Source organism: Diabrotica virgifera, chromosome 3 (assembly GCF_917563875.1).
Source record: "Diabrotica virgifera virgifera chromosome 3, PGI_DIABVI_V3a".
Taxonomy (NCBI): Eukaryota; Metazoa; Arthropoda; class Insecta; order Coleoptera; family Chrysomelidae; genus Diabrotica; species Diabrotica virgifera.
Window position 1 is genome coordinate 69,237,652 of NC_065445.1, and position 24,069 is coordinate 69,261,720.

At 34.5% G+C, this 24,069-nt stretch overlaps 1 protein-coding gene across 1 annotated transcript in view; it reads left to right on the plus strand.

Moving 5' to 3' along the window:
• Positions 1-24,069, plus strand: part of LOC126881123 (1,4-alpha-glucan-branching enzyme) — a 71,882-nt gene that overhangs the window by 41,048 nt on the left and 6,765 nt on the right. Inside the window, exons 7-10 of the mRNA XM_050645179.1 lie at positions 1,077-1,452; positions 12,219-12,395; positions 17,934-18,291; positions 23,725-23,940. Of these exons, the coding sequence (XP_050501136.1) occupies positions 1,077-1,452; positions 12,219-12,395; positions 17,934-18,291; positions 23,725-23,940 (1,127 nt within the window). The remainder of the gene's footprint in view (positions 1-1,076; positions 1,453-12,218; positions 12,396-17,933; positions 18,292-23,724; positions 23,941-24,069) is intronic.

Here is a 24,069-nt window from a genome sequence, read left to right on the forward strand (position 1 = left end):
TAAAGTCTCAAATAATCGATTGGGATTTGTAAAATATCTCTAGAGTCACTGTTAGGGCAAGAACAGCTGTTTAAACAATTGCTCTCTGGCATAAACAAATTGAATAACTCATAAACTATTTGGTCAATCTGGTTGAAATTTAGAACACTGAAATAACCCTTTAATTGGCATAATCTAAAGTAGTTAAATTAAATTTCGTTGTGCAAAAAATACAGTTATTAACATTTATAAATTAGTGCAAATATGAGGGTTTTTTACAATTATCTCGGTCAATTCTTTATATATTTTAATACTTGTCCCACCAAGTTAAAGAACTTTTTAAGATCTACAATATTTATTTGAAACATGTTTCTCTAAAATGTACAAGAAACGATTTATAGTAAAAAAACTGAGTTTTTCATTCTGTGTAACTGTTTAGAAAAAAGAAGAAGAAATATTAGCTGTACGTCTTCACGGAATTATCATCATTTATCCCTCATCTATCGTTTAAAACCTTCAAAACCCTGTTTAACATTTTTACGTGAAATCGATGAATTTTTTCCCTATTAACTGGTGTAAATGGTTTGTGTTGATGTAGTGGTGAGGCCCGAAAATTTTTTCCAAGTATTTTTCGTTCAAAACGTCTGAGCTCTTGTCTGTTGGTTCCTTAAAGCATACTAGTATATATCATCCACGTATCTCCACCAATATTTCACTTCAAAACACCGCATTTAAGCAGTTCCTTTTAATGAACAGTTTCAGATTCTTCATATTCAAAATAAAGGCGTTAAGCTATCTTTATTAGAATATATGGAAATTAATAAATTAAAAAATACAAATATAATAATTCTGGATGACCAACTTGAGACCAACAGCGTCCCACTCCTCAACCTATTCACTTAAAGACTTTAAAATGCAGACGCGCAAAATAAATCACTTGAGAAAGGCACTCTGCCGAAACAGCTATAGTGACATTAAGGTATAATAAATTTTTGTGGAAGTATTGAAAATAAAAGTTTTCAGTGTTTTATTGTTAGATAAAATGAACTTCCATCAAGTAACGGTTGAATCCATCAATTAAACTATGTTTATTTAAGGTTTCTTCCACTCTGGTCCAAGAGGCGAACATTCTTTATGGGATTCTAGACTGTTTAACTATTCAGAATTCGAAGTACTCCGTTTTCTTCTTTCAAATATAAGATGGTGGATGGAAGAGTACCGTTTTGATGGTTTCCGTTTTGACGGTGTCACTTCCATGTTGTACCATTCTAGAGGAATCGGTCAAGGTTTTGGTGGTCACTATGACGATTATTTCAGTATGGGTGTAGATACTGAGGGATTGGTTTATCTTATGATGGCTAACCATATGATTCACAAACTACACAGCGACGCAGTTACTATTGCTGAAGACGTGTCTGGTATGCCAGGGACTTGCCGTCCAGTCACAGAAGGTTGTATGGGATTTGATTACAGGTAACTTTTTTATGACAATATATTTACATTTTTTATGTTGGAATCAACTTATATACAGGGTGTCCCAAAAGTAGCGGAACAGTCGAACATTTCGCAAAGTCAACATCCGATTGAAAAACTGAAAAATACGTGTTCAATAATTTTCAAAAATCTATCAAATGACACCAAACACGTTCCCCCACTCCACCCCATGGAGGTGGGGCGGGGATAACTTTAAAATCTTAAATAGAAACCCCCAGTTTTTGTTATAGATTTGGATTCATTACATAAAAGTAAGCAACTTTTATTCGAGACATTTTTTGGAATTATGGATGGGTGGCGCTATAATCGGAAAAAACGATTTATCGTGATACCATAGGTAAATTACAGAAACGGTTTAATATCTCGAGAAATACACTTCCAAATGAAAAACCAAAAAATACGTGTTTAATATTTTTCAAATACCTATCGAATGATACCAAACATGATCCTCCACCCCACCCCTTGGAGGTGGGGTGGGGGTAACTTTAAAATCTTGAATAGGAACCCCCATTTTTTATTGCAGATTTGGATTCCTCATGAAAAACTAAGTAATATTTGTTGGTAGATGGCGCTATAATCGGAAAATTACGATTTATTTGCGCCATCTATCAACAATTCTAAAAAATGTTTCGAATAAATGTTTATTTTTTAATGAGGAATCCAAAACTGTAATAAAAATGGGGGTTCCTATTTAAGATTTTAAAGTTACCCACCACCCCACCTCCAGGGTGTGAGTGAGGGGTCGTGTTTGGTATCATTCGATAGGTATTTGAAATATATCAAAAACGTGTTTTTTGAGTTTTCATTTGGAAGTGTATTTCTCGAGATATTAGGCCGTTTCCATAATTTACCTATGGTATCACGATAAATCATTTTTTCCAATTATAGCACCATCTATCCACAATTCGAAAAAATGTCTCGAATGAAAGTTGCTTACTTTTACGTAAGGAATCCAAATCTGCAATAGAAACTGGGTGTTTATATTTTAGATTTTAAAGTTGCCCCCCACCCCATCTCCAGAGGGTGGAGTGGGGGGTCGTGTTTAGTGTCATTCGATCGATTTTAGAAAATTATTGTACATTTGTTTTTCAGTTTTTCTATCCGATATTCATTTCGCGAAATATTCGAGCGTTCTGCTACTTTTGGGACACCCTATATATATACACCGTTATTAGGCGTCAACGCCTTTCCGGTAGGGATCTATGAAGGAGTATCACCAAGCCACAAGCTCTTATCGCTTGCCGTACCGCTCCTCCATAGGCCGATCAGACACCTTGCTTATTCGAAACCAAGCCGTAGATTCTATTGCATTTTATACTACGACGTTGGCCTTTTTATTTTTCATCGTCCGGACCAGGGATCGAACCTAGATCGTAAATCCACTAGAGGTACCGATCGAGCGCCTCAGCCCATTAAGCTATCTGAACAACTGGAATCAACTTTCGAATTCAATATCTTTTTATTTACAATATTTTCAAAAATTTTTATAGTTTGAGATATCAAACACACTTTTATTCGATTTTATTCGATTGGAGTGATAAAAATTTTTTGATGTACTATTTATGATGTACTTTTAAATTAAACTATTTTACTATTTCTCTTAACTGTTCCATTGTTAAGAGGAAACAATAGCGATCAACAGGTAGCAACAATCCCGGTCCAAAATTGCGGCTGTAATTTTGAATATTTTGTGGAGATATTTGGCACACATATTCGTAATATAATAAAGAATGGCGGTACAGAGGTGGAAATTACGCTATAACTAAATAAAATATTGCAAAAAGGAGCCTGTACCGCCATTAAGAAGAACAAAAAAATAAACTATTTTATCCCATGCCTAGATTTTGTGTCATATTGGCCCTAGTAAAATTTTTTATCTCTAAGAAATCTAACATATTATAACTAAATAACTGATTAGTCAACATAGAGAAATTGTCACTGTCACTTTGATAAACCTGCGTCAGATTTCTGTTCTGTTATATGCATAGGGATTACGAACACTCGATACGAATCGTATCTGCACTCGATACGAATTACTCGATGTGGAAATTACTCTATAACAAATTTCTGTTGCGTTATCTGCGAATGGTATCGAGTGCAGATAACGCAACAGAAATCTGTTATAGAGTAATTTCCACATACTAACATATTTCTCAAATGGGCTCTGTACCGCCATTCTTTATTATATTACGAATATGTGTGCCAAATCTTCTTCTTCTTCACGTGCATTATCAGAATTATCCGACGTTGGCGATCACCATTGCGAAGGCTTCTCGATCTTCTGCAATATGGAATAATTGTCCAGCATTTGGTATCTGAGTCCATTCTCGAATGTTTCTTAACCAAGAAACTTGTTTTCTTCCTATACCTCTACGGCGCTCTATTTTGCCTTTAAGGATCAGTTGTAATATTTTATATCGACTTCCCCTCACTATATGTCCCAGATCAGACATTTTGCGATGTTTAACAGTGTGCCAAATATGTCGACAAAATATTCAAAATTAGAGCCGCAATCTTGGACCGCGTTTGTTGCTACCTGTTGATCGCTACTGTTGCCTCTTAACAATGTCACACACACTTTGGTGTATTGTCAAAAACTGATTGTCAAATTTAAGTTGTTAGAGGTGATTCTTCAGAATCAAAAACACTCGAAATTACGTCATCTTCTTGTTGAACATTTTATGGTTAGTATTTACGGATGTACTATACTTACACCACCTAGGACGAGCCCATTGTATTATCCTATAACGTCTGGACTAGACCTTAGCGATAGCCCAATCTTCGGCGCATCGGAAGATAGTTCTTCTGAGCCGCCGTTTGCCTACGACGACCGGTCTATGCCTACACCACTGATTTCGGAATCTTTCTCAGATATTGAGAATCACAAACTTCCTCAAGATAACTGACTTAATTCGTCTGCTTAGACGCCTACCCAAAGGCTTACCATTTCTAGTAGGCCAGGCTGGGTACCGACAGAGAGCATGTGAGAATGTTTAATCTCTTCATCGTATAGAAGAGATTTTTGATTAACCACTTTTTCTTTTGGCATCATAACCCTGGATGGGTCTTTGTCTGATTATGTCATTCCATTCAGATCTTTCTTGTCCTCCTCCTCTATCTGTTCTCCTTCGTAAGGATGTAGTGGCGTCATGTAAGTCGTTTGACTATTTCTGTCCAATTATCTCTCTCCTGTGCGTGTTGTTTTGCTTCGAAGAATAAGTAACCAGTCATGTCCTTTATTTGGTCCGACCATCGTATTGGAAATCTTCATCTTAATCTTTTGCCCTCTACCTTCAACTATCATTAGTTCCATGCCTTCTCTTCCTCTAGTTATATGTCCAAAATATCTCAGTATATTTTGGTTGATAGTTGTGCTGAGTCTAGTTTTTATGTTAAGTTCGGCTAATATTGAATTATTTGTGCGATGTGCGGTCCATGGTATGCGCAACATTCTCCGGTAGACCCACATTTCAAACGCCATTATACGTTTTGAATCTGCTTTTTTGATGGTCCAAGTCTCTGAAGCGTAGATGGCGATAGAAAATATTAATGCTCGAACAAGGAGTAATTTCCTGTTTTTTGTAATGCCAGTGTTCTTCCATATTTTTGTGAGTTTGGCTGTTGCCGATCTGGCCATTGTGATGCGTCTACGAATCTCGTCTTCGCATCCTCCACTGTTATTAATAACGGAGCCTAAGTAATTAAATTGTCTGACCACTTCGTAACCTGTCAAGTCTCTTATCTCCGGTTGGTTGTTTCTGATTCTATGGATGATCATTACTTTGGTTTTCTGTATATTTATTTTCAAACCATATTCCGTACTCACCCTTCCTAGCCTATTCATAATATCTTCCAGTTCTTCTGGCGAAGACGCCAATATAACAGTGTCATCAGCATAACGTAGGCTTTTTATTTTTCTTCCTCCTATCGTTGCTCCACCTTGCCATTCCTCAAAAACTTGACGCATAATGTGTTCACTATATATATATATATATATTGAATAGAATGGGGGATATTATACATCCCTGCCGCACTCCAGATTTTAATTTGAAGTTTTTCGAAACCACATTATTAACTCTTACATTAGCGGTGTTATTTACATAAAGTGCTTGTAATAGATAGATTGGATGTTCTGGCTTACCCATTTCTCTAAGTATATGCCACATTTTATCCCATTTTACGTTATCGAAGGCCTTGGAGTAGTCAACAAAGCACAAATTTGTTTCTATGTTAAACTCTCGAGATTTTTCGATAATTTGACGAATATTAAGAATGTGTTCTCTTGTTCCCCTACCTGGAACGAATCTGCATTGTTCTTGGGGAATTTGCGACAAGAGAATGGATTTTAATCTTTCATTGATTATTGTTAAAAGTACTTTGCTCGCGTGAGATATCAACGCTACTGTACGGTAATTACTGCAGTCTGTCGGAGAACCTTTTTTGTATATGGGAATAAACGTGAGTTTACCCCAGTCATTTGGCCACTTTTCGGTATTCCAGATCTCATTGCAAATTCTAAGCATTACTTCCGTCCCTAATTCTCCCATTTCTTTGAGTATTTCAGCTGTTACTCCATCCTCTCCTTGTGCTTTTCTACATTTTAGTTTTTTTATTGCCGACTCAGTTTCTGATTTTAATATTTGTGGTTCTTTTTCATAACTTCTTTTCTCTGTATTATGGTCTGTGTCTTTGTTAGAGAATAGTATTTCACAATATTGTTTCCACACCTCTGCGATACCGTCTGGGTTTGTTATGGTATTTCCACTATTATCTTTGATGATCTATGCCTGTGGTTTGAATTCTCTCGCTAGATATTTGACTTTTGAGAAAAGTTCTCTAGATTCTTGGCGGTCAGCATGTTCATCTAGTTGTTCACATATGCTTTTTATATAATTATTTTTGTCCCTTCTGCACAAGTGTTTCATAGTTGTATTTATGGTGCTTATTTCTATTTCTTTTTTTTATTGAATTTGGCGTGCCGTTTCTAAGTTTTCGTCTTTCTTCTACAATGTTGAGAGTTTCTTCAGTCATCCAATGTTTTTTTCTATCTATTTTTTCTTTGGGGTTTGTGTTGTTGATGGTCTTTCTTGTAACCTTCTTCTATATTGTCTTAAGTTCATGCTTTTCAGGTCGTCTTCCACGTCATCCAACCATTTCGTTCTGGGCCTTCCTTTTTTTCGCCTTCCTATCGGTTTCCATTGTAATATTTTCTTTGTTTGCGTCTTCTTGTCTCTGGACATGTACCAGCCATGACAGTCTTTAACTTTTCACAAATCTTACAATATCATAACCTTCATTCAATTCATTAACCTCATAGTTTCTCTTGATTCTCCATGTGCCGTCTTCCTCTTGCACCGGGCCATATACTTTCTGAGTATTTTTCTCTCGAATGTCCTGAGGGAAGCACTTTTCAGCTTGCAAGTTATAATACAGAGAGCCAGGGATGTCAACTGCGATGTGTATGCATGTTTCATAGATTTCGAGAAGACATTTGATAAAGTCCCACATGGAAAACTAATCGATATCCTAAAAACATCCGGACTCGATGGTAAGGATATAAGACTCGTCTCTTATATCTCCAACAAAAAGCAACAGTTCGATTCGAAAATGAACTGTCCGAAATCTTCACAGTCGAAAAAGGAGTTAACAGGGTTGCATACTGTCACCAGCATTATTTAACATATACTCTGAAAACATCTTTAGAGAGGCCTTGGACGAATCAGAAGATAGTATTGCAGTAAATGGACAACTTATAAATAATATTAGATATGCAGACGATACAGTATTGCTGGCAGATAGTGCGCAGGGCTCCAAAGGATCATGGATAATGCTGTAGAAGCATGGCGTCATAGACGTCCATGATTGGCGTTACACCTCGATGCACAGAACGGCCCATACCTTACCTAGTCTATTCTTATTATGTCTATGAATGTACTACGTTTCGACAAAGAAATATTTTTTCACGATTTCTGAATTGATTAAAAAATATAAGGCACTCGTGGGAGTGCCGACAGAAGTGAAAACTTCTTGCGAAGCAAGCGCCTTCGGGTACACACTCTATCCCTCCTCCAACAATTATAACTTCGGTCGAACTTATATGCAATTCAACCTATAGTATATAAATTACTAATATCTCGTCGTGTCGATGACGATCGCGAGGTCAATGCTTTTTCCCCATCCAAAGAGAAGTGCTATACCTATATTATATACGCGTTGGGTATCGCATCCTACACTATTTATATATACATACACATAATACATAAACGTACAGAATGTAATTCGGCGAAGCGATGGCGGTCGCGATTTCAATGCTTTTTCCCCATTCAGAAAGTGCACAACATTGCTAAAGAAATTTTCACTTCAAAAATACTTTAAACACTAATCACTTATAATGATTGGAGTAGTGACAGTGCAGCCTCTCATGCGCTTGCTTCTCAAGCCCCTTCGGGTACAGACTATTCCTCCTCCAACCATTGTGACTTCGTTCGAATTTATGCGCAAATCAACCTATAGTATAAATTACTAATATCTGATCGGAGTGATGATGGTCGCGAAATTAATGCTTTTGCCCCTTTCAAAAAGTGCACAATTTCGCTAAAGAAGTTTTCACTTCAAAAATACTTTAAACATTAATCAGTTATAATGATTGGGGTATGGATAGTGCGTCCCCTCATGCGCTTTCTTCGCAAGCTCCTTTGGCTACACACTATTTCCCCCTATAAGCATTACAACTTCGGTCGAACTTATATACATTTCGACCTATAGTAAGTATATAAATAACTAATATCTCATCGTAGCGATGACGGTAGCGAATTGAATGCTTTTTCCCCATCCAAAAAGTGCACAACGTCGTTAAAGAAGTTTTCGTATTAAAAATACTTTCAAAAACACTAATCAGTTATAATGATTGGAGTAGGGATAGTGCGGCTCCTCATGCGCTTTCTTTGCATGCTTCTTCGGGTACACACTTTCTCCCTCCTCCAAGCATTATAACTTCGGGCGAACTATTTATATATAAATACACATAATATATAAATATATACATACAAAATTTATTTCGACTAAACGATGACGGTCGCGAAATAAATTCTTTATCCCTATCCAAAAATAGGTGCTATACCTATATTATACAGTGATGAACGTGCTAATAACTGGCAAAATAGCGCAAAAGATGGAAAACATAATACATTACGAAACAAAAAGAGATGAAACTAGTGGAGTTGGAAATGATCGTTATAAACGTATAAATTAACATTACATTACATAGTTTCCCACCTTTAGACTTATCAGACGAGTATGACAACTGTCTCTGTGACAGTAGAATTTTATAAAATACTCCTGTCACAGACGTCTAAAGGTGGGAAACTATGTAATGTAATGTTAATTTATACTTTTATAACGATCATTTCCACCTTCACCAGTTTCATCTCTTTTTGTTTCGCAATGTATTGTTTTCCATCTTTTGTGCTATTTTGCCGGTTATTAGCGCGCTCATCACTGTATACGCATTGCGTGCCTTCTACACTATTTATACATTTGTACATACACAAAAAATATATAAACGTAGGTACAAAATTCATTTCGCCGAAGCGATGACTGTCGCGATGACGGTCGCAAAATCAATCCTTTTTCCTCATCCAAAAATAGGTTTTACATTTATTTTAAATTTAAAAACTTCTACACAATTTATACAGGGTGAGTCTCCACTAACGCGACGGAAGATTACAGCAAAATGGTAAAATATTTGAGAAAAATTTAAATTGAATAGTTTGTAAGTTGATAAAAGCTACATTTTAAAATTATTTTGAAATATACAGGGTATCCCAATAAATGGCGGCGTATCATAGTTATATTTTTTCTTATGGAACACCCTGTATTTTATTGAATTTTTTAATTGTCCGCAAAAAATAAGGTATAGTTTCATAAGGCTTCCCTATACCTATGTACAGAGTGTTCTGAGTTATGTTGACTTTTCTTAAAATGTAAAGTTTTAAAAGAAGGCTTATTCTCAAGTTATTTACGAAATTATAAAAACACTACTTTTACATCTAAATAGTTGGATATTGGTTGAATGTATTCCATGATTAATTATTAGACATTTGTCTACAGGGTGTTCAAAATTTACAGTTACATTAGTGGAGTATTCAATGTGTCATATGTTGCTTATTTTAAATGGAATTATATTAATAAATAATTATACTAAACAAATTTACCTCTTTTGAATGGTATATGGATGTGCTATACCTAGGTGTCATAGTTTTTGCTTAATTTACAATTATTTAAATTCTTAATCTGTAAATCGATTTTAAAACAAAAGATGACGTTAATTAATGTCATTGTATGACATTGTCATTTTATGACAATACGGGCTGGTAACTATCTTATAATTAATGCATTCCATGCTTGATTATTACACATTTATTTACAGGGTGTTACACCATGAATATTAATCAAGGATTATACTAAAAACAGGTTGTTCCTCTTTCGAATGGTATATGGTATATGTTCTATAACTAGGAGTTATAGTTTTTGCGTAATTTACAATTTTCTTAAACGGTACATCGATATTAAAAATATTTATAGTCACTCTCGATTTTTAAGCACATCAGCTTGGCATAGTTGTTATAGAGTGTAGTTGTAAATAAATATGTAGATATATTTTTATTTGCTGATTTGTAAAATAAATTTTAATAATATTAAGAAAAGAACTAAATACAAAATGAACCACCACTTACTATAAGTAAAAAATTATTAGTTATGTAATACATGTTCAAAATGTTTATACAACAAGCGATTTTAAATGATTTGTTTACATTATTTAACATAGCTGGTGTTATAGACGCAAAAGCGTTCGAAATTCTTAATTTCATAAAAATGTCATCTGAAGTAGTAGGGTAGGAAGTGTAGCATTTACAATATTTTTAATATAACCCCATTTAAAATAATTCATCTTGGTCAATCCTGGTGACCTAGGTAGCCAAATATATGGATCGAATCTATCTAAGTATCCATTTATTTCTAAACAAAATTTTATGTTCAGGTTGTTCTTAACATCACATCTTACATCTTAAATGTCAAAAATAAGCAGGAGCTCCGTGGAATTGGAGCCACATGTTTGTTCTCACGCTAAGTGGAAGATTTTAAGAAGGATCCAAAAAACTTGTTTTAAGAAATTTAAAAAAGCATTTAGATTTTCGTCAAAAAAATATGGATCGATAACGTACTCGCTCAGAATGCTGCCCCAAACATTAACACTTCATCGGTGTTGGTGATCAACAGTAAAATGTTTGTTTACTGTATCATAATAAAATGAAAGCTATGTCTATTAACTAGACGATTATTATGAAAAGTAGGTAGATTCGTCTGTATATAATACATTCTTAAAAAAAATCAGGATCTTCTCCAAATTCTTAAGTCTATAAACGAAAAGTTAAACGTTCCTGTTTTGTCTAATGCTGGTGTAATTTAGTTTTATACGGATGATAGTGGTTTTTCTTATGTATTCTACATACACTCGTTTGACTGATTTCCAATTGACTCGAAATTTTTCACGTACTAGTATTTGGGTTTTCCGTAACAGAAAGCAGGAGATTAAGTTGGTTGACGTCATTAAAAATAAATGGTTTATTTTTATTTAACTTTTCGTACCTACGCAACATTACCAGTAGCACGGAATCTTTCGAGAAATCTCTCAAAAACGTCCTTTTTGGGGTGTCTGCTATCATTATACCTTTAAGCGTAAACTTTAGAAGCTAAGAGACAATTTTAAAAATATTCCCCAATGAAAAGTAGCATGTCTACTCTTTCATAGATATCGTGATTATTCATTTTTAGGAACAATTAAATTTGAACGTAATTGGCTCTGCCAAAGCCATTTTTAAGTAAAAAAAAATTGAATATCATACACCGATGTTTATAGTTTTGATAATTACCAGACCGTACTGTCATAAACTGACAATGTCATACAATGACATTAATTAACTACATCTTTTGTTTTAAAATCGATTTACAGATTAAGAATTTAAATAATTGTAAATTACGCAAAAACTATGACACCTAGGTATAGGACATCCATATACCATTCGAAAGAGGTAAATTTGTTTAGTATAATTATTTATTAATATACATGGTGTTCCATTTAAAGCATCATATGGCACATTGAATACTCCACTAATGAAACTGTAAATTTTGAACACCCTGTAGACAAATGTGTAATAATTAATCATAGAATACATTCAACCAATATCCAACTATTTAGATGTAAAAGAAATGTTTTTTATAATTTCGTAAATAACTTGAGAATAAGCCTTCTTTTAAAACTTTACATTTTAAGAAAAGTCAACATAACTCAGAACACTCTGTACATAGGTATAGGCCTTACGAAACTATACAAGAAAAAATATAACTTTGATACGCCGACATTTATTGCGACACCCTGTATATTTCAAAATAATTTTAAAATGTAGCTTTTATCAACTTACAAACTATTCAATTTAAATTTTTTTCAAATCTTTTACCATTTCGCTGTAATCTTCCGTCGCGTTAGTGGTGGCTCACCCTGTATATACATACACATAATACATATACGTACCAAATTAATTTCGTCTAAGCGATGACGGTCGCGAATTCAATGCTTTTTTCCCATCCAAAAAGTGCACAACGTCCGTAGAGAAGTTTTCACTTCAAAAATTTAAAGTAAATTAATTAAATCTACTTTGAATACAAGTAAGACTGTTTCGTTATAGATTGGCCATGGCTATACCTGATAAATGGATAAAACTGCTAAAACACAAATCCGATGATGAATGGGACATGGGCAACCTTATACATACATTAACAAATAGACGATGGATGGAAGGCAACGTAGCATACGCAGAATCTCACGATCAAGCCTTAGTCGGTGATAAAACTATCGCATTTTGGTAAGTAGATTATTACTTTTATGTAGTTTAGTCCGATTTTTGTCTTAATATAAATATTTGACCATTACATTTAAATAAAATTGTGGCGTCTTCAATTTACATATGTACTTAAAAAAACTCAATAGAACAGATCGATTCTTCTGCTTCAAGTGCCATGTCCGTTGCGAACCTATTATTAACATGGCAATTCTGATCTTGCTTACGGCAATTCTGAATAGTTCAACTGATGGGAGTCCGAACTACTTCCACAGATTTTGGAGCCACTAGTGTCTTCTCCTCCCTGACCTTCTCTTACTGTCTATTTTCCCCTGGACAATCAATTTAGGTCTGGATCCCGCGTACCAAAAAAAGTTGATGAATAGCAAGCTGAAAATTTGTTAATAGCTTAAGGGTGACTAGTCGGACAAACTTTGATATATTGGAACACTGGAACAGGGGAAGATTTAATTGTGGAACAGCTTAAAAATTTGGAACGTCAGACTACGAAAACGTCAGATGTATTTTGTCTGACAGAACTTCCAATTGATTTGTTACCCTTTCATTAAACTCTCATGCAAAAATCGGACTGCTATTACTAAGCAACATGATTCCTGTCATTTGACATGTTCTTCGTGTTCCACTCAATAAAATGCCCAGTTGGTGATAGACACCAGTCTGATTTTTGCATGAGAGTTTAATGAAAGGGCAACAAATCAATTGGATGTTCTGTCCGACAAAATACATCTGACGTTTTCATAGTCTGACGTTCCAAATTTTAAACCAGTTCCACCATTAAAACTTCCCTGTTCCAGTATTCCCATATATCAAAGTTTGTCCGACTAGACACCGTTAAGCTAATAACAAATTGTCAGCTTGCTATTAATCAACTTTTTTTTCTTATGCGGGATCCAGACCTAATTGCAGTAGACGGTATTTATAGTGTCTCAATATGTGGCCTAGATATTCAAGTTTTTTTTAATTGTGCTCTCGATTCCTTTCTCTTTTCCGATTCTGTGGATTACCTCTATGTTGATGATCAGATCGATAACTGGACTAAAGCATGGAGAATCAAGAGACAAAACAATCAGAATAAATGACATCCAGGTTCCATATGAAAATATTGCAAAATATCTGGGTATCACTCTTGATGCAAGGCTCGGATGGAAAGCACACATTAACAAGAAAAGACAAGAGCTTGGAATCAGACATAAAAAATGAATTGGTTGCTTGGACGTGACTCCAAATTATTAACTCATAATAAGTTGCTACTCTACAATCAAATCTTCAACCTTTTTTGGAGTTTGGCATACAACTACTATTGACAGTAACTAGACAGTAACATCCACAGTGATCTGGAGATCGACACCGTTAGACAGCAAATACTGTCTCTAAACTTGCTCGGAACAACGAAGGCAGGCTCTATCGTCACGTGAATGTTGAGGCCCTCCAGCTACGTGACAACACGAACCAGACCAGACGACTCAAAAGAACTAAAGCATATTAGCTCGTGTAATGAGCATAGTGTACACGTTAATTGTAGTGTAAATAGGCGATATGCTGATGTAAACTAAAGAAATACTGCCGAGTAACACTTTAGCTTAGAAAAAAAATAATTATATTAGGTTAGAAGTTACTCAGTGTTCTATGTAGCTACGGAAAGCTCGAAACAAAAGTGGAAGATTAAGTGAATAGAGCAAACAAAGCCGCAAATTGCCTGAATAACACAATATGAAGAAATAAAAACATCGGAAAAGAGATGAAAAGCAGAATTTACAAAGTCATCAGACCAATAATGACATACGGCAGTAACACGACCTGACACAGAGAGAACTACAAGATTGCTCGAAAGAGCGGAGATGAACCCCCTTCAAAAAATTGATGGTAAGACACTATGGGACAGAGCTATAAGTATAGATATACCGCGGGGATGCAGGGTGAAGAACATTAGTAACTGGTTAAGAAACAAGAGTAGAATGGAATGACCACATAAGCTGAATGGCAACAAATAGAGTAGTAAGGGCGGCGAGAGACGGTTCCCCAATAGGAAGATGATCAGTGGGATGACCACGAAAACGTTGGAACGACAACTTACTGAGACATATTGAAAAACATACAGAGTGATGCCTATACAAAAAGAAGAAGAAGAAGAAGAAGATTGTTCTATCAGTGAACATATTGTAATGTTACTCTGGATTGACTGATTGACTGGAGCATTAAAAAATAGATACAAAAAATATAACGAGAGACATCTTTGTCAAGAAGTTATCAGAAATATACAACTTTTTACCAGAAAGTCTAAAGGGAACAAAATTATAGCGATGGCATGTAGTGAAGACAAGGGCAGCTGGGAAAGGGAAACTGGAAGCTGGGAAACTTGTGTTTTAAATGCATTCATTTTTTTTTTTTCGAATCCTGAAAAAAACTAATAAGTATTTTTGAAAAATTTAAACGCAGAATGACAAATTGAATTATTACCGAGGGCCTTTAGAACTTTAAGTATTTATTTTGTTTTTCTTTTAACTTTTGCTATTTTTCAAAGAAATATGTTCTGCTATACCCCTCTTATTGTTTAATCAAACTGTACAGGGTTTCTCATTATATTTTGACCTCCACTTATTTTCCTTAATTTCGGGAATACAAAAAAAAGTTTCAAATAAAAGTTGTATTATTTTATCTGTACCGACCAACAGTGTAGCAACAGACCAAATTTTGTATACAGGGAGTGCCCAATAAAATGCATCTTCAATATTGCAAATGGGACACCCTGGATTTTTTTATTGTTTTGAGTAGCCCTGCATTTCCTGATTACAAATATATAACATAGTGTAGCATTAGTTTTGTTCTATAATGGCGTATGGTACTACTATAATATACTAAGATAAGAAAAAAATATATTTAGAAAAAATATATTTAGAAAGTCAACAAAATTAATGACTTACAATACTACATTTACGATACAATACTACATTTAAGATACAATACTACATTTAAGATACAATACTACATTTAAGATATTACAATAGATGCTCAAAGTGCCCTCCATTGTTATCAATGCACAAGTAATATCTTCGTCTCAAATTTTCTAATGCGTTAGATATTGTGTTATTATGACCATTTAAATTTTCAATTTCCGCGCGAACTTTTGCCGTGATAGTGTTAATATTTGTATTTGAATCAAAATACACTTTTTCTTTTAAAAACCCCCATAAAAAGCTATCACATGGTGTTAAGTCGGGACTATTTGGTGGCCATGTAATGGTACCCTTATTGCCGATCCACACATTAAATTGATTATTTAAATGTTCTTGAACGGCTACGACATTATGTGGCGGTGCTCCACCTTGTTGCCATATCATACTATTTAATTGATTTTGTGTATAATTTTGATTTAATAACTCATCCACTTCTGTAATGACTGTGTCCAAATATGATTCCCCAGTTAATTTATAATCACAAAACAATGGTCCAACTATTTTGTTTTGAAATATTCCGCACCACACATTTATTGATTTTCTTCCTGACTTTTTATTTGCTTAATTTTTCTTTTTCTATTATTTTTCTGTTCCCACGAATACCTATTTCTTCTATTAAAAATGCCTGAAGTTGAAAAATTTGATTCATCTGTCTATAAAATGTTATAAAAATAATTAGGATCATTGTTCAAATTTGTAAGCATGTCTTGACAGAACTGTAAACGCTTTCTCTTATGAACATCGGTAAGTTCTTGTACCGGTAATATTTTGTACGGCTTATAGTTGTGCTTTTTTAAAACTCTATGTATCGTCGCACGGCTTTTCTCTAATGCATTAGTAGCATTGTTTAGACTAGTTTCGGAATTTTCTAAAATAAAAATGTATTATGGATTTAATCTATTATTTAAGTATTTAATTTTTACCTTCAAAGTAAAGCAAAGTATTAAGATCTTCATCATCATTTCCTACGATAGTACGTTTCTTCCGTTCAAACATTTTTTCATTTATGACGACGATAAATATATAAAAATGTATTTGCAGCCGGAGTCTGTCGATCTGGATAAATCAGCCTATATTCTCTTCTTGCCGCTTGCTTGTTTTTATTATTTTTTACATAAATTGAGAATATATCTACTTTTTCATCTGCAGTATAACCCATTTCGGTATGAGGACTGACAGTTTATAATAAATTAATAATTAAAAATCCACAAGAAAAAAGTTTTCCTGTAGTTGGCTGTATACCATGTAATACAAAAAATAGTAAAATCCTTTATAAAAGGTATATTTAAAATCCCTAAAAAGGGCTACATCACAATCACATAACTAGTTTTCGACTGGTTTAGCAGTCATCATCAGTGCTTACCTAAAATGAATATAACCTGGTAAAATAATGCAAAGATTTTGAAATTTTGACTACGGTTAAGAAAAGTTGTAGGTTATATTCACGTGAAGTTTACATGCTAACCACCAAGATATAATTAGTTCTCGAGTACATACATTTGTGTAATGTAGTTTGCCTAACCACCTACACTAACAGTATACGTGAATTTAACTATTAACATCTAGTTTACTGAATTTTAAATGATAATTTTCACAATGGAGTGTGTTGTTACATCATTTCTAACTTTAACAAACTGCACACCATAGTCTTTAAATATGACATGTTAATTTTTCAACTTCCTGTGGAACTGTCATTTCTGTCTTGTCATCAATCAGAAGTTTCTATCCATTTCATTGTCAATTGCAGCTACACTTCCACCATGTAGTCAAGTCACACTACAGCTCAGATGTTACCTGGGGCATATTAGCAAATATTTCAAACATCCACGCTTAAGTCAGTATTTTCAATCGATGTTTCCTTAACGGATTACTTTTACAGGACTTTGACCCTAATATTTTTGTAAATTATGTCTTGGTGGTTAGCATGTAAACTTCACGTGAGTATAACCTACAACTTTTCTTAACCGTAGTCAATATTTCAAAATCTTTGCATTATTTTACCAGGTTATATTCATTTTAAGTAAGCACTGATGATGACTGGTAAACCAGTCGAAAACTAGTTATGTGATTGTGATGTAGCCCTTTTTAGGGATTTTAAATATACCTTTTATAAAGGATTTTACTTTTTTTTTTAATTAATAATTGTTTCATTTTGAAATGTCAGTTGCATAGCCTATGGTTACCCTTTTGTAGTACCATACGCCATTATAGAACAAAACTAATGCTACACTATGTTATATACTTGTAATCAGGAAATGCAGGGCTATTCAAAACTATAAAAAAATACAGGGTGTCCCATTTGAAATATTGAAGATGCATTTTATTGGGCACTCCCTGTATACAAAATTTGGTCTGTTGCTACACTGTTGGTCGGTACAGATAAAATAATACAACTTTTATTTGAAACTTTTTTTTGTATTCCCGAAATTAAGGAAAATAAGTGGGGGTCAAAATATAATGAGAAACCCTGTACCTACTTAAATATTTAATTTTTTTTTTGTTATTTTTATCCTAAAAAATGGTACAGGGACCATTTTGTCCCTATCTCTCCCGTATAGATAAAAGAGTCACCGTCGTTATGTTTTAGGTTAATGGATAAAGAAATGTATACGCACATGAGCACCTTATCCGACCAGTCGCTCATCATCGACAGAGGCATTGCTTTGCACAAACTCATACGTTACGTAACTCACGGTCTAGGAGGAGAAGCCTACCTAAACTTTATTGGTAACGAATTTGGTCATCCAGAATGGCTAGATTTTCCAAGGGCTGGCAACAACAGTTCCTATCACTACGCCAGGAGACAATGGAATCTCGTTGATGATGATATTCTGAAATATAAGTTTTTGAACAACTGGGACGCCGCTATGAACCACACAGAGCAGAAATACGGATGGTTGGCGGCTCATCCAGCATATGTCAGTACAAAACACCAGGATGATAAGGTGGGTGATACTTATTACAGAGTTTGAGATTTACATACATAGTTAATTTTACTTCTTTCCCTCACTCCTCTAAATCCATCCCTTCTAATGGAGTATTGGATGCCTCAGACTTTGTACATATGGATGGGGGCGGTTTGCCAGCGGCTGACGCCGCAGTTAGCCGACGTTTGTACCGTACACATGCCAGCGTTTGACTGGCGGTCCCATTCCTCCCCTAGTAATTTACAACCGCCGCGATTTGTTTCTTGGTAACTTGAACCGCGGCGTTTGGGCTTTTCAGGTAAAACGCGACGTAACTGTTGGCAAATGCTCTCATGTGTACAAAGCTTTAGCGTTTCATAGCCGAAAGTTTGGAATGGCTGATTGACTGGGTCAGCGCATCCTTTTTTTATTCTTATGAATTTTTTACAAGCATTCTTGTCTGCATCTTATCTCTTTTTTTTTGTAATAACCGTGGTTTTTGTTTTTTTTTTAATTTTCTATCTCCCATAATCTTCAAGATTAATTGTAGTTTGATGATATTTTATAGCTATGGTGTCATTTTCGTGTCAATAGTTGCCAAGAATTAATTTTTATTCTGAATAATTTTAATGGGCTCAGTTCTTTCGTTCTTTTCCCCATCAAAAACATATCCTTTCGTTCTTTCTGGTTGTATCTCTTTTCCACATATTATCCGGTCACCCCTTTTCTTTTTACCTGTGGTTGATATTCGATTGCCTATCGAGCTGTATTATTTTAGTCCTTCTTAAAATATTCCTGTCTATAAATTTGATTTTACTTTACGTCAATTTTCAATTATTTGCAAGCTTTTTTTGGACAAGCTTATTGATTTTTCTGTGTATATGACTTTTTTTTTCAATTAATAACCATATCGTCAGCAAACTGAAGATCCTCAGCTGTTGTACATATTCCATCTAATTCACGTTAAATTCCCTTATTTTCTTTATGATCTCATTTTATTCTTAAAAATAGTGTTGTTGCAGTAAAAATGACAACACATACATATAAGAATACAAGGGTCCCTAGCTCAGAATCGGAAGAGAGGTGGGGGTTGTTCTTTGTATCTTCTTATTAGCTCTGAAATAAACTTCAGCGGAGGATGGTTAGATAAGACGTACGTCTGAGCCCTTCAGATTTTAAACTCAGAATGATTTCATATTTTCATACACTCCGAGCTAAAGCAACTCTTCCCCTAAATAGACGACGAACCATTCCTTCCAACCAATCGCCGTCATAGACATAATCCCCTACTTTCGTCATATAAAAGTCCTCGACCGAATAAAAAAGTAACGTGCCATTCTTGTAATATGCTGACACAGATTCCCAGGGGAAAATAAAATAGGCCAATGCACTCAGTAAACAGATCTCTTCCAAGAGCTAAAAATGTTTACTCTAACTTCTATTTATCGTCGGCACAGATTGATCTTATAATAACAAATTTTTATCTTCTAAAAATTTAAACTTTAAAAAGAGGAACCAAAAACTCTTTAATAATATCTGACTCACTCAATTCACTGAGACTCATACAACAAACCTTCACGAAAAATCCTATAGTCATATTAATCAAAGAAATATTGCACAGTCTGCATCAAACAGACTCAAAAATAGTTTTTCTATGGGTTCCCTCTCATTCTGGAATCGAGGGAAATGAAAACGCTGATCGTTGGGCTTACACAGCTGCTCAATTACCTTCATTGGCAGAACAATCAATTCCAGCCTCAGATACAAAACAACTACTAAAATCGATGACCCTCAATTTATGGAATGAAAAATGGAAAACATCTACGAGCAAGTTAAGAGACGTTAAAGAAGATACTGGTCCATGGAATCCACATACAATCAACAGATCGAACCAAGTCGTCTTATCTCGTCTTCGGTTAGGACACTGTAAACTTAATCATGAGCATCTCATTACCCATACCGAAGCACCAAAATGCAGAAGGTGTAATATACCATTATCAATAAAACATGTGCTAACAGAATGTGATGAATTTGCCGCTTACAAACAATCTATATCTGGTTATTCAAACAATATGAAAGACATTCTTAACCTGCAAACCGACTGTAAACCTCTTTTCCAATTCCTTAATAAATGTAACCTAGCAAGTAAGATTTAATTGTACACAATTTCATACTTTTGTAAACTTATTAATTGTATTCTCGTTACCCCGCTGATGACCTTCGTGGTTAATGCGGTTATAAGGGGAAAACGAAAAGTCCGAGATACAAAGTTTACTACAATTAAACAATACAAATAATAAACAATATTTTAAATCTAAGACTTTTCGTTAAGAAACTGCTTTCTGGTTGCATCCTATATATCCGGCTTTATAAGCACGGAGACGACGAATATATAAGAAAGCAGAAAGGACACGGTCACGTATCCACTTTCTTTTCGTGGACTTTCTTTTCGGGAACTTACCGCGACTTTCTTATCGTCGTGCTTTCTCATATGTTCGTCGTCTCCGTGCTTATAAAGCCGGAGATACGGGATGCAACCAGAAAGCAGTTTCTTAACGAAAAGTCTTAGATTTAAAATATTGTTTATTATTTTTATTGTTTAATTGTAGTAAACTTTGTATCTCGGACTTTTCGTTTTTCTCTTTTTACGAGAGATGTCGCTGATTTGCGTCTTAAAGGTGAATTATTGCAGTCGCGGTAAGTTCCCTTAAATAAGACTAGTGTTTAGTTCGGAGTTGTGACTGCATAGCTCCATTGTGAACGCCAGAGAGGCAGAAATAGCTACCTGGAGATGGTGGTGTAACTCTGAATCGAATAAAAGCAAAAACTGCCTTTTCTCTTAAACTTTATTGTTATTTCTAGCATAATCATTTGTAACCTTCATTAAATTATTCGTATTACTTTTATATATCTTACAGACAGTCCGTATTATTATCTTACGATCTTCCACTTCTGGTCTCTATGTAATATGTCGTTTTGCCATTCGTTTGGATTTTTGTTTTTATTATCCAGTTCAAGATTTAATCTGTTGAGAATATTTTATCATTATTTTGATATAGCACTTGGAAGTGTTATTGCTCTCCAGTTTTGTTCATTTGCTAAAATCTTCTTTTTATTATGCCATCTTTACATTCCATATACCGGGTGTCCACTTATATTTTCCCCCATTTTAACTGCCTATAACTTCTAAACGGCTCAAGATAGAAATATGCGGTTTTCGCTGAAATGTTTTATTTTAGTAAAAGTTTTGTCTGAATGGACTGAATTTTTTCTATCGCTTTCAAATACGAAAAGAAAAATGGCGGATTTTTGAAAAAAAGTTGTTGACTTTTTTTTAATGGAACATCCAGTATATTTTTTTGTAAATTGAAAGAAAGGTCATTCACCTATCCAGCGATATAAAGTTTTTCAAAATCGGTTGTCAAATCACTGAGTAATTAATTTTTAAAATGAGAGGTGCAACGTGGATATTACATACCTAAATAACATAACTATGCAAATTGATATTTTGTTATGTGATTTCCACATTGCATCTCTCATTTTAAAAATGAATTGCTCAGTCATTTGACGACCGATTTCTAAAAAAAATAAAATTTCTAAAAAAACCTAAAAAAAATTATATCGTTGGATAGAGAAATGACCGTTTTTTCAAGTTTTTAGGTAAATGACCATTTTTTATGTCGCTTTTAAATAAAAAATGGCGGATTTTTTGAAAAAAAACGTTGACTTTTTTTATTGAAACACCCAGTATATTTTTTTGTAGCTTGAAAAAACGGTCATTTGCCTATCCAGCGATATTAAATTTTTTAAAATCGGTTGTCAAATGACTGAGCAAATAATTTTTAAAATGAAAGATGCAATGTGGAAATCACATAACATAATATCATTTTTGCACGATTGATCATTTTTGACTGTTTACCGTGACAGATTTTACGTCAGTAGGTGAAATTTACTAGCAACTCGACGGTAAGTAATCCAACTCGACGGTAAGTACTCCAACTCGACGGTAAGTACTCCAACTCGACGGTAAGTAATTCACTTAGCGTCGAGTTAAAAAATCTCTTAATTTTAATTTATTTTTTGAAAGAATAAAGAAAACTAACGAATTATTTATTAATATTGAAACTTATGGTACAATTTGTTAAATTATTTAATGAAATCCCACTTGTTTGGGCTGTGGTTTCACTTCTAACAGAAAATCCTGCAGAATCGCATACATTAGTAGTATTACTAGTATTGCACAATATTTTTTCGGCAAAATCTATTTTATTTTGAAGAGAATCTTCTACATAGCTTTCTGCCACTGTCGATGAACGCCAACCTCCATGACGCTTTAATCCGAGGACATCAACACCTTTATTAGCCAAAAGCGTTGCTGATGTCCTCCTGAACGAATGGCCAGTATAGTTCTCGGGATTAGGCAAATTTAAGAATTTGGCAATTTGAGAAGGCCAGCCCCCGATTGTCCCTTTCCCTATTACTTGAGCACATTTCCCTTTGGCGTATCTTAAGAACAAATGATTTGATTTTACTTGTAATGGACGAAGTTTTATATACTTTATAATGGTATCAATCGTGCAAAAAACGTTATAAGCATGTCGAACGTTAAGGGTAACCGATCTCAGACAATAATTGGAGTCCTCGCCCCGCTCCTCCTCCAAACAATTGTCTTCTATCGGTATAAAACCCTTACCGTTCTCCATACTTAATATATTATTTGCTTAGTTATGTTATTTAGGTATGTGATATCCACGTTGCACCGCTCATTTTAAAAATTAATTACTCAGTGATTTGACAACCGATTTTGAAAAACTTTATATCACTGGATAGGTGAATGACCTTTCTTTCAATTTACAAAAAAATATACTGGGTGTTCCATTAAAAAAAAGTCAACAACGTTTTTTTCAAAAATCCGCCATTTTTCTTTTCGTATTTGAAAGCGATATAAAAAATTCAATCCATTCTGACAAAACTTTTACTATAATAAAACATTTCATCGAAAACCGCATATTTCTATCTTAAGCCGTTTAGAAGTTATAGGCAGTTAAAATGGGGGAAAATATAAGTGGACACCCGGTATGTACTTTAAAATTATACTTTTTAGATTGGTTCAAAAATAGGGCCGGAGTAGCTCAGGTAGGATGTCTGACTTTCATGCAGGTAGGCCGGGGTTCGAACGGCGACGAGAACAGCTAGACATTTTTGTTGGGTAGACAAAATTAGTTCCTTGGGTAAAACCAGGGGTAATAATAGGCGGTTGAAGCGTAGCACTGGTATACCTTCCTTGTATACCGTAGGCCCCGGATATGGCAGACTACCCTGCTATAATCCTAAAGCAGTGTTAGCGGTATAAAACGGGAGACTATTAGATTGGTTCAATCGAACCACCTCTTTCTTACTAAAGACTAAGAACCAGCTTCTTATTATTCGCTTCGAAAGCAAAATAGTGTATCTAACACAGTTTTATTTTAGGTGATAGTCTTTGAGAGAGCAGGATTGGTATTCGTCTTCAACTTCCATCCCACCAAGAGTTTTGCAGACTACAGAGTGGGAGTAGAAGTAGAAGGAAACTACAGAATCGTTTTGAGTTCTGACGACAAAGCTTTTGGAGGTTTCGATAGGATCGACAAATCAGTTACTTTTGCAACTACCCCTGAAGGATTTGCTGGCAGAAGAAATTATATGCAGGTAATATACCTACTTTTATTATGTGTATATCTAGAGATTTTCTTAATCTCAGCGAGAGTATACAGGGAGATCCTTAAATAGTTGTACTTCATATAAATATAGTAGATTCTTCTCCGTATTTGTTGTATA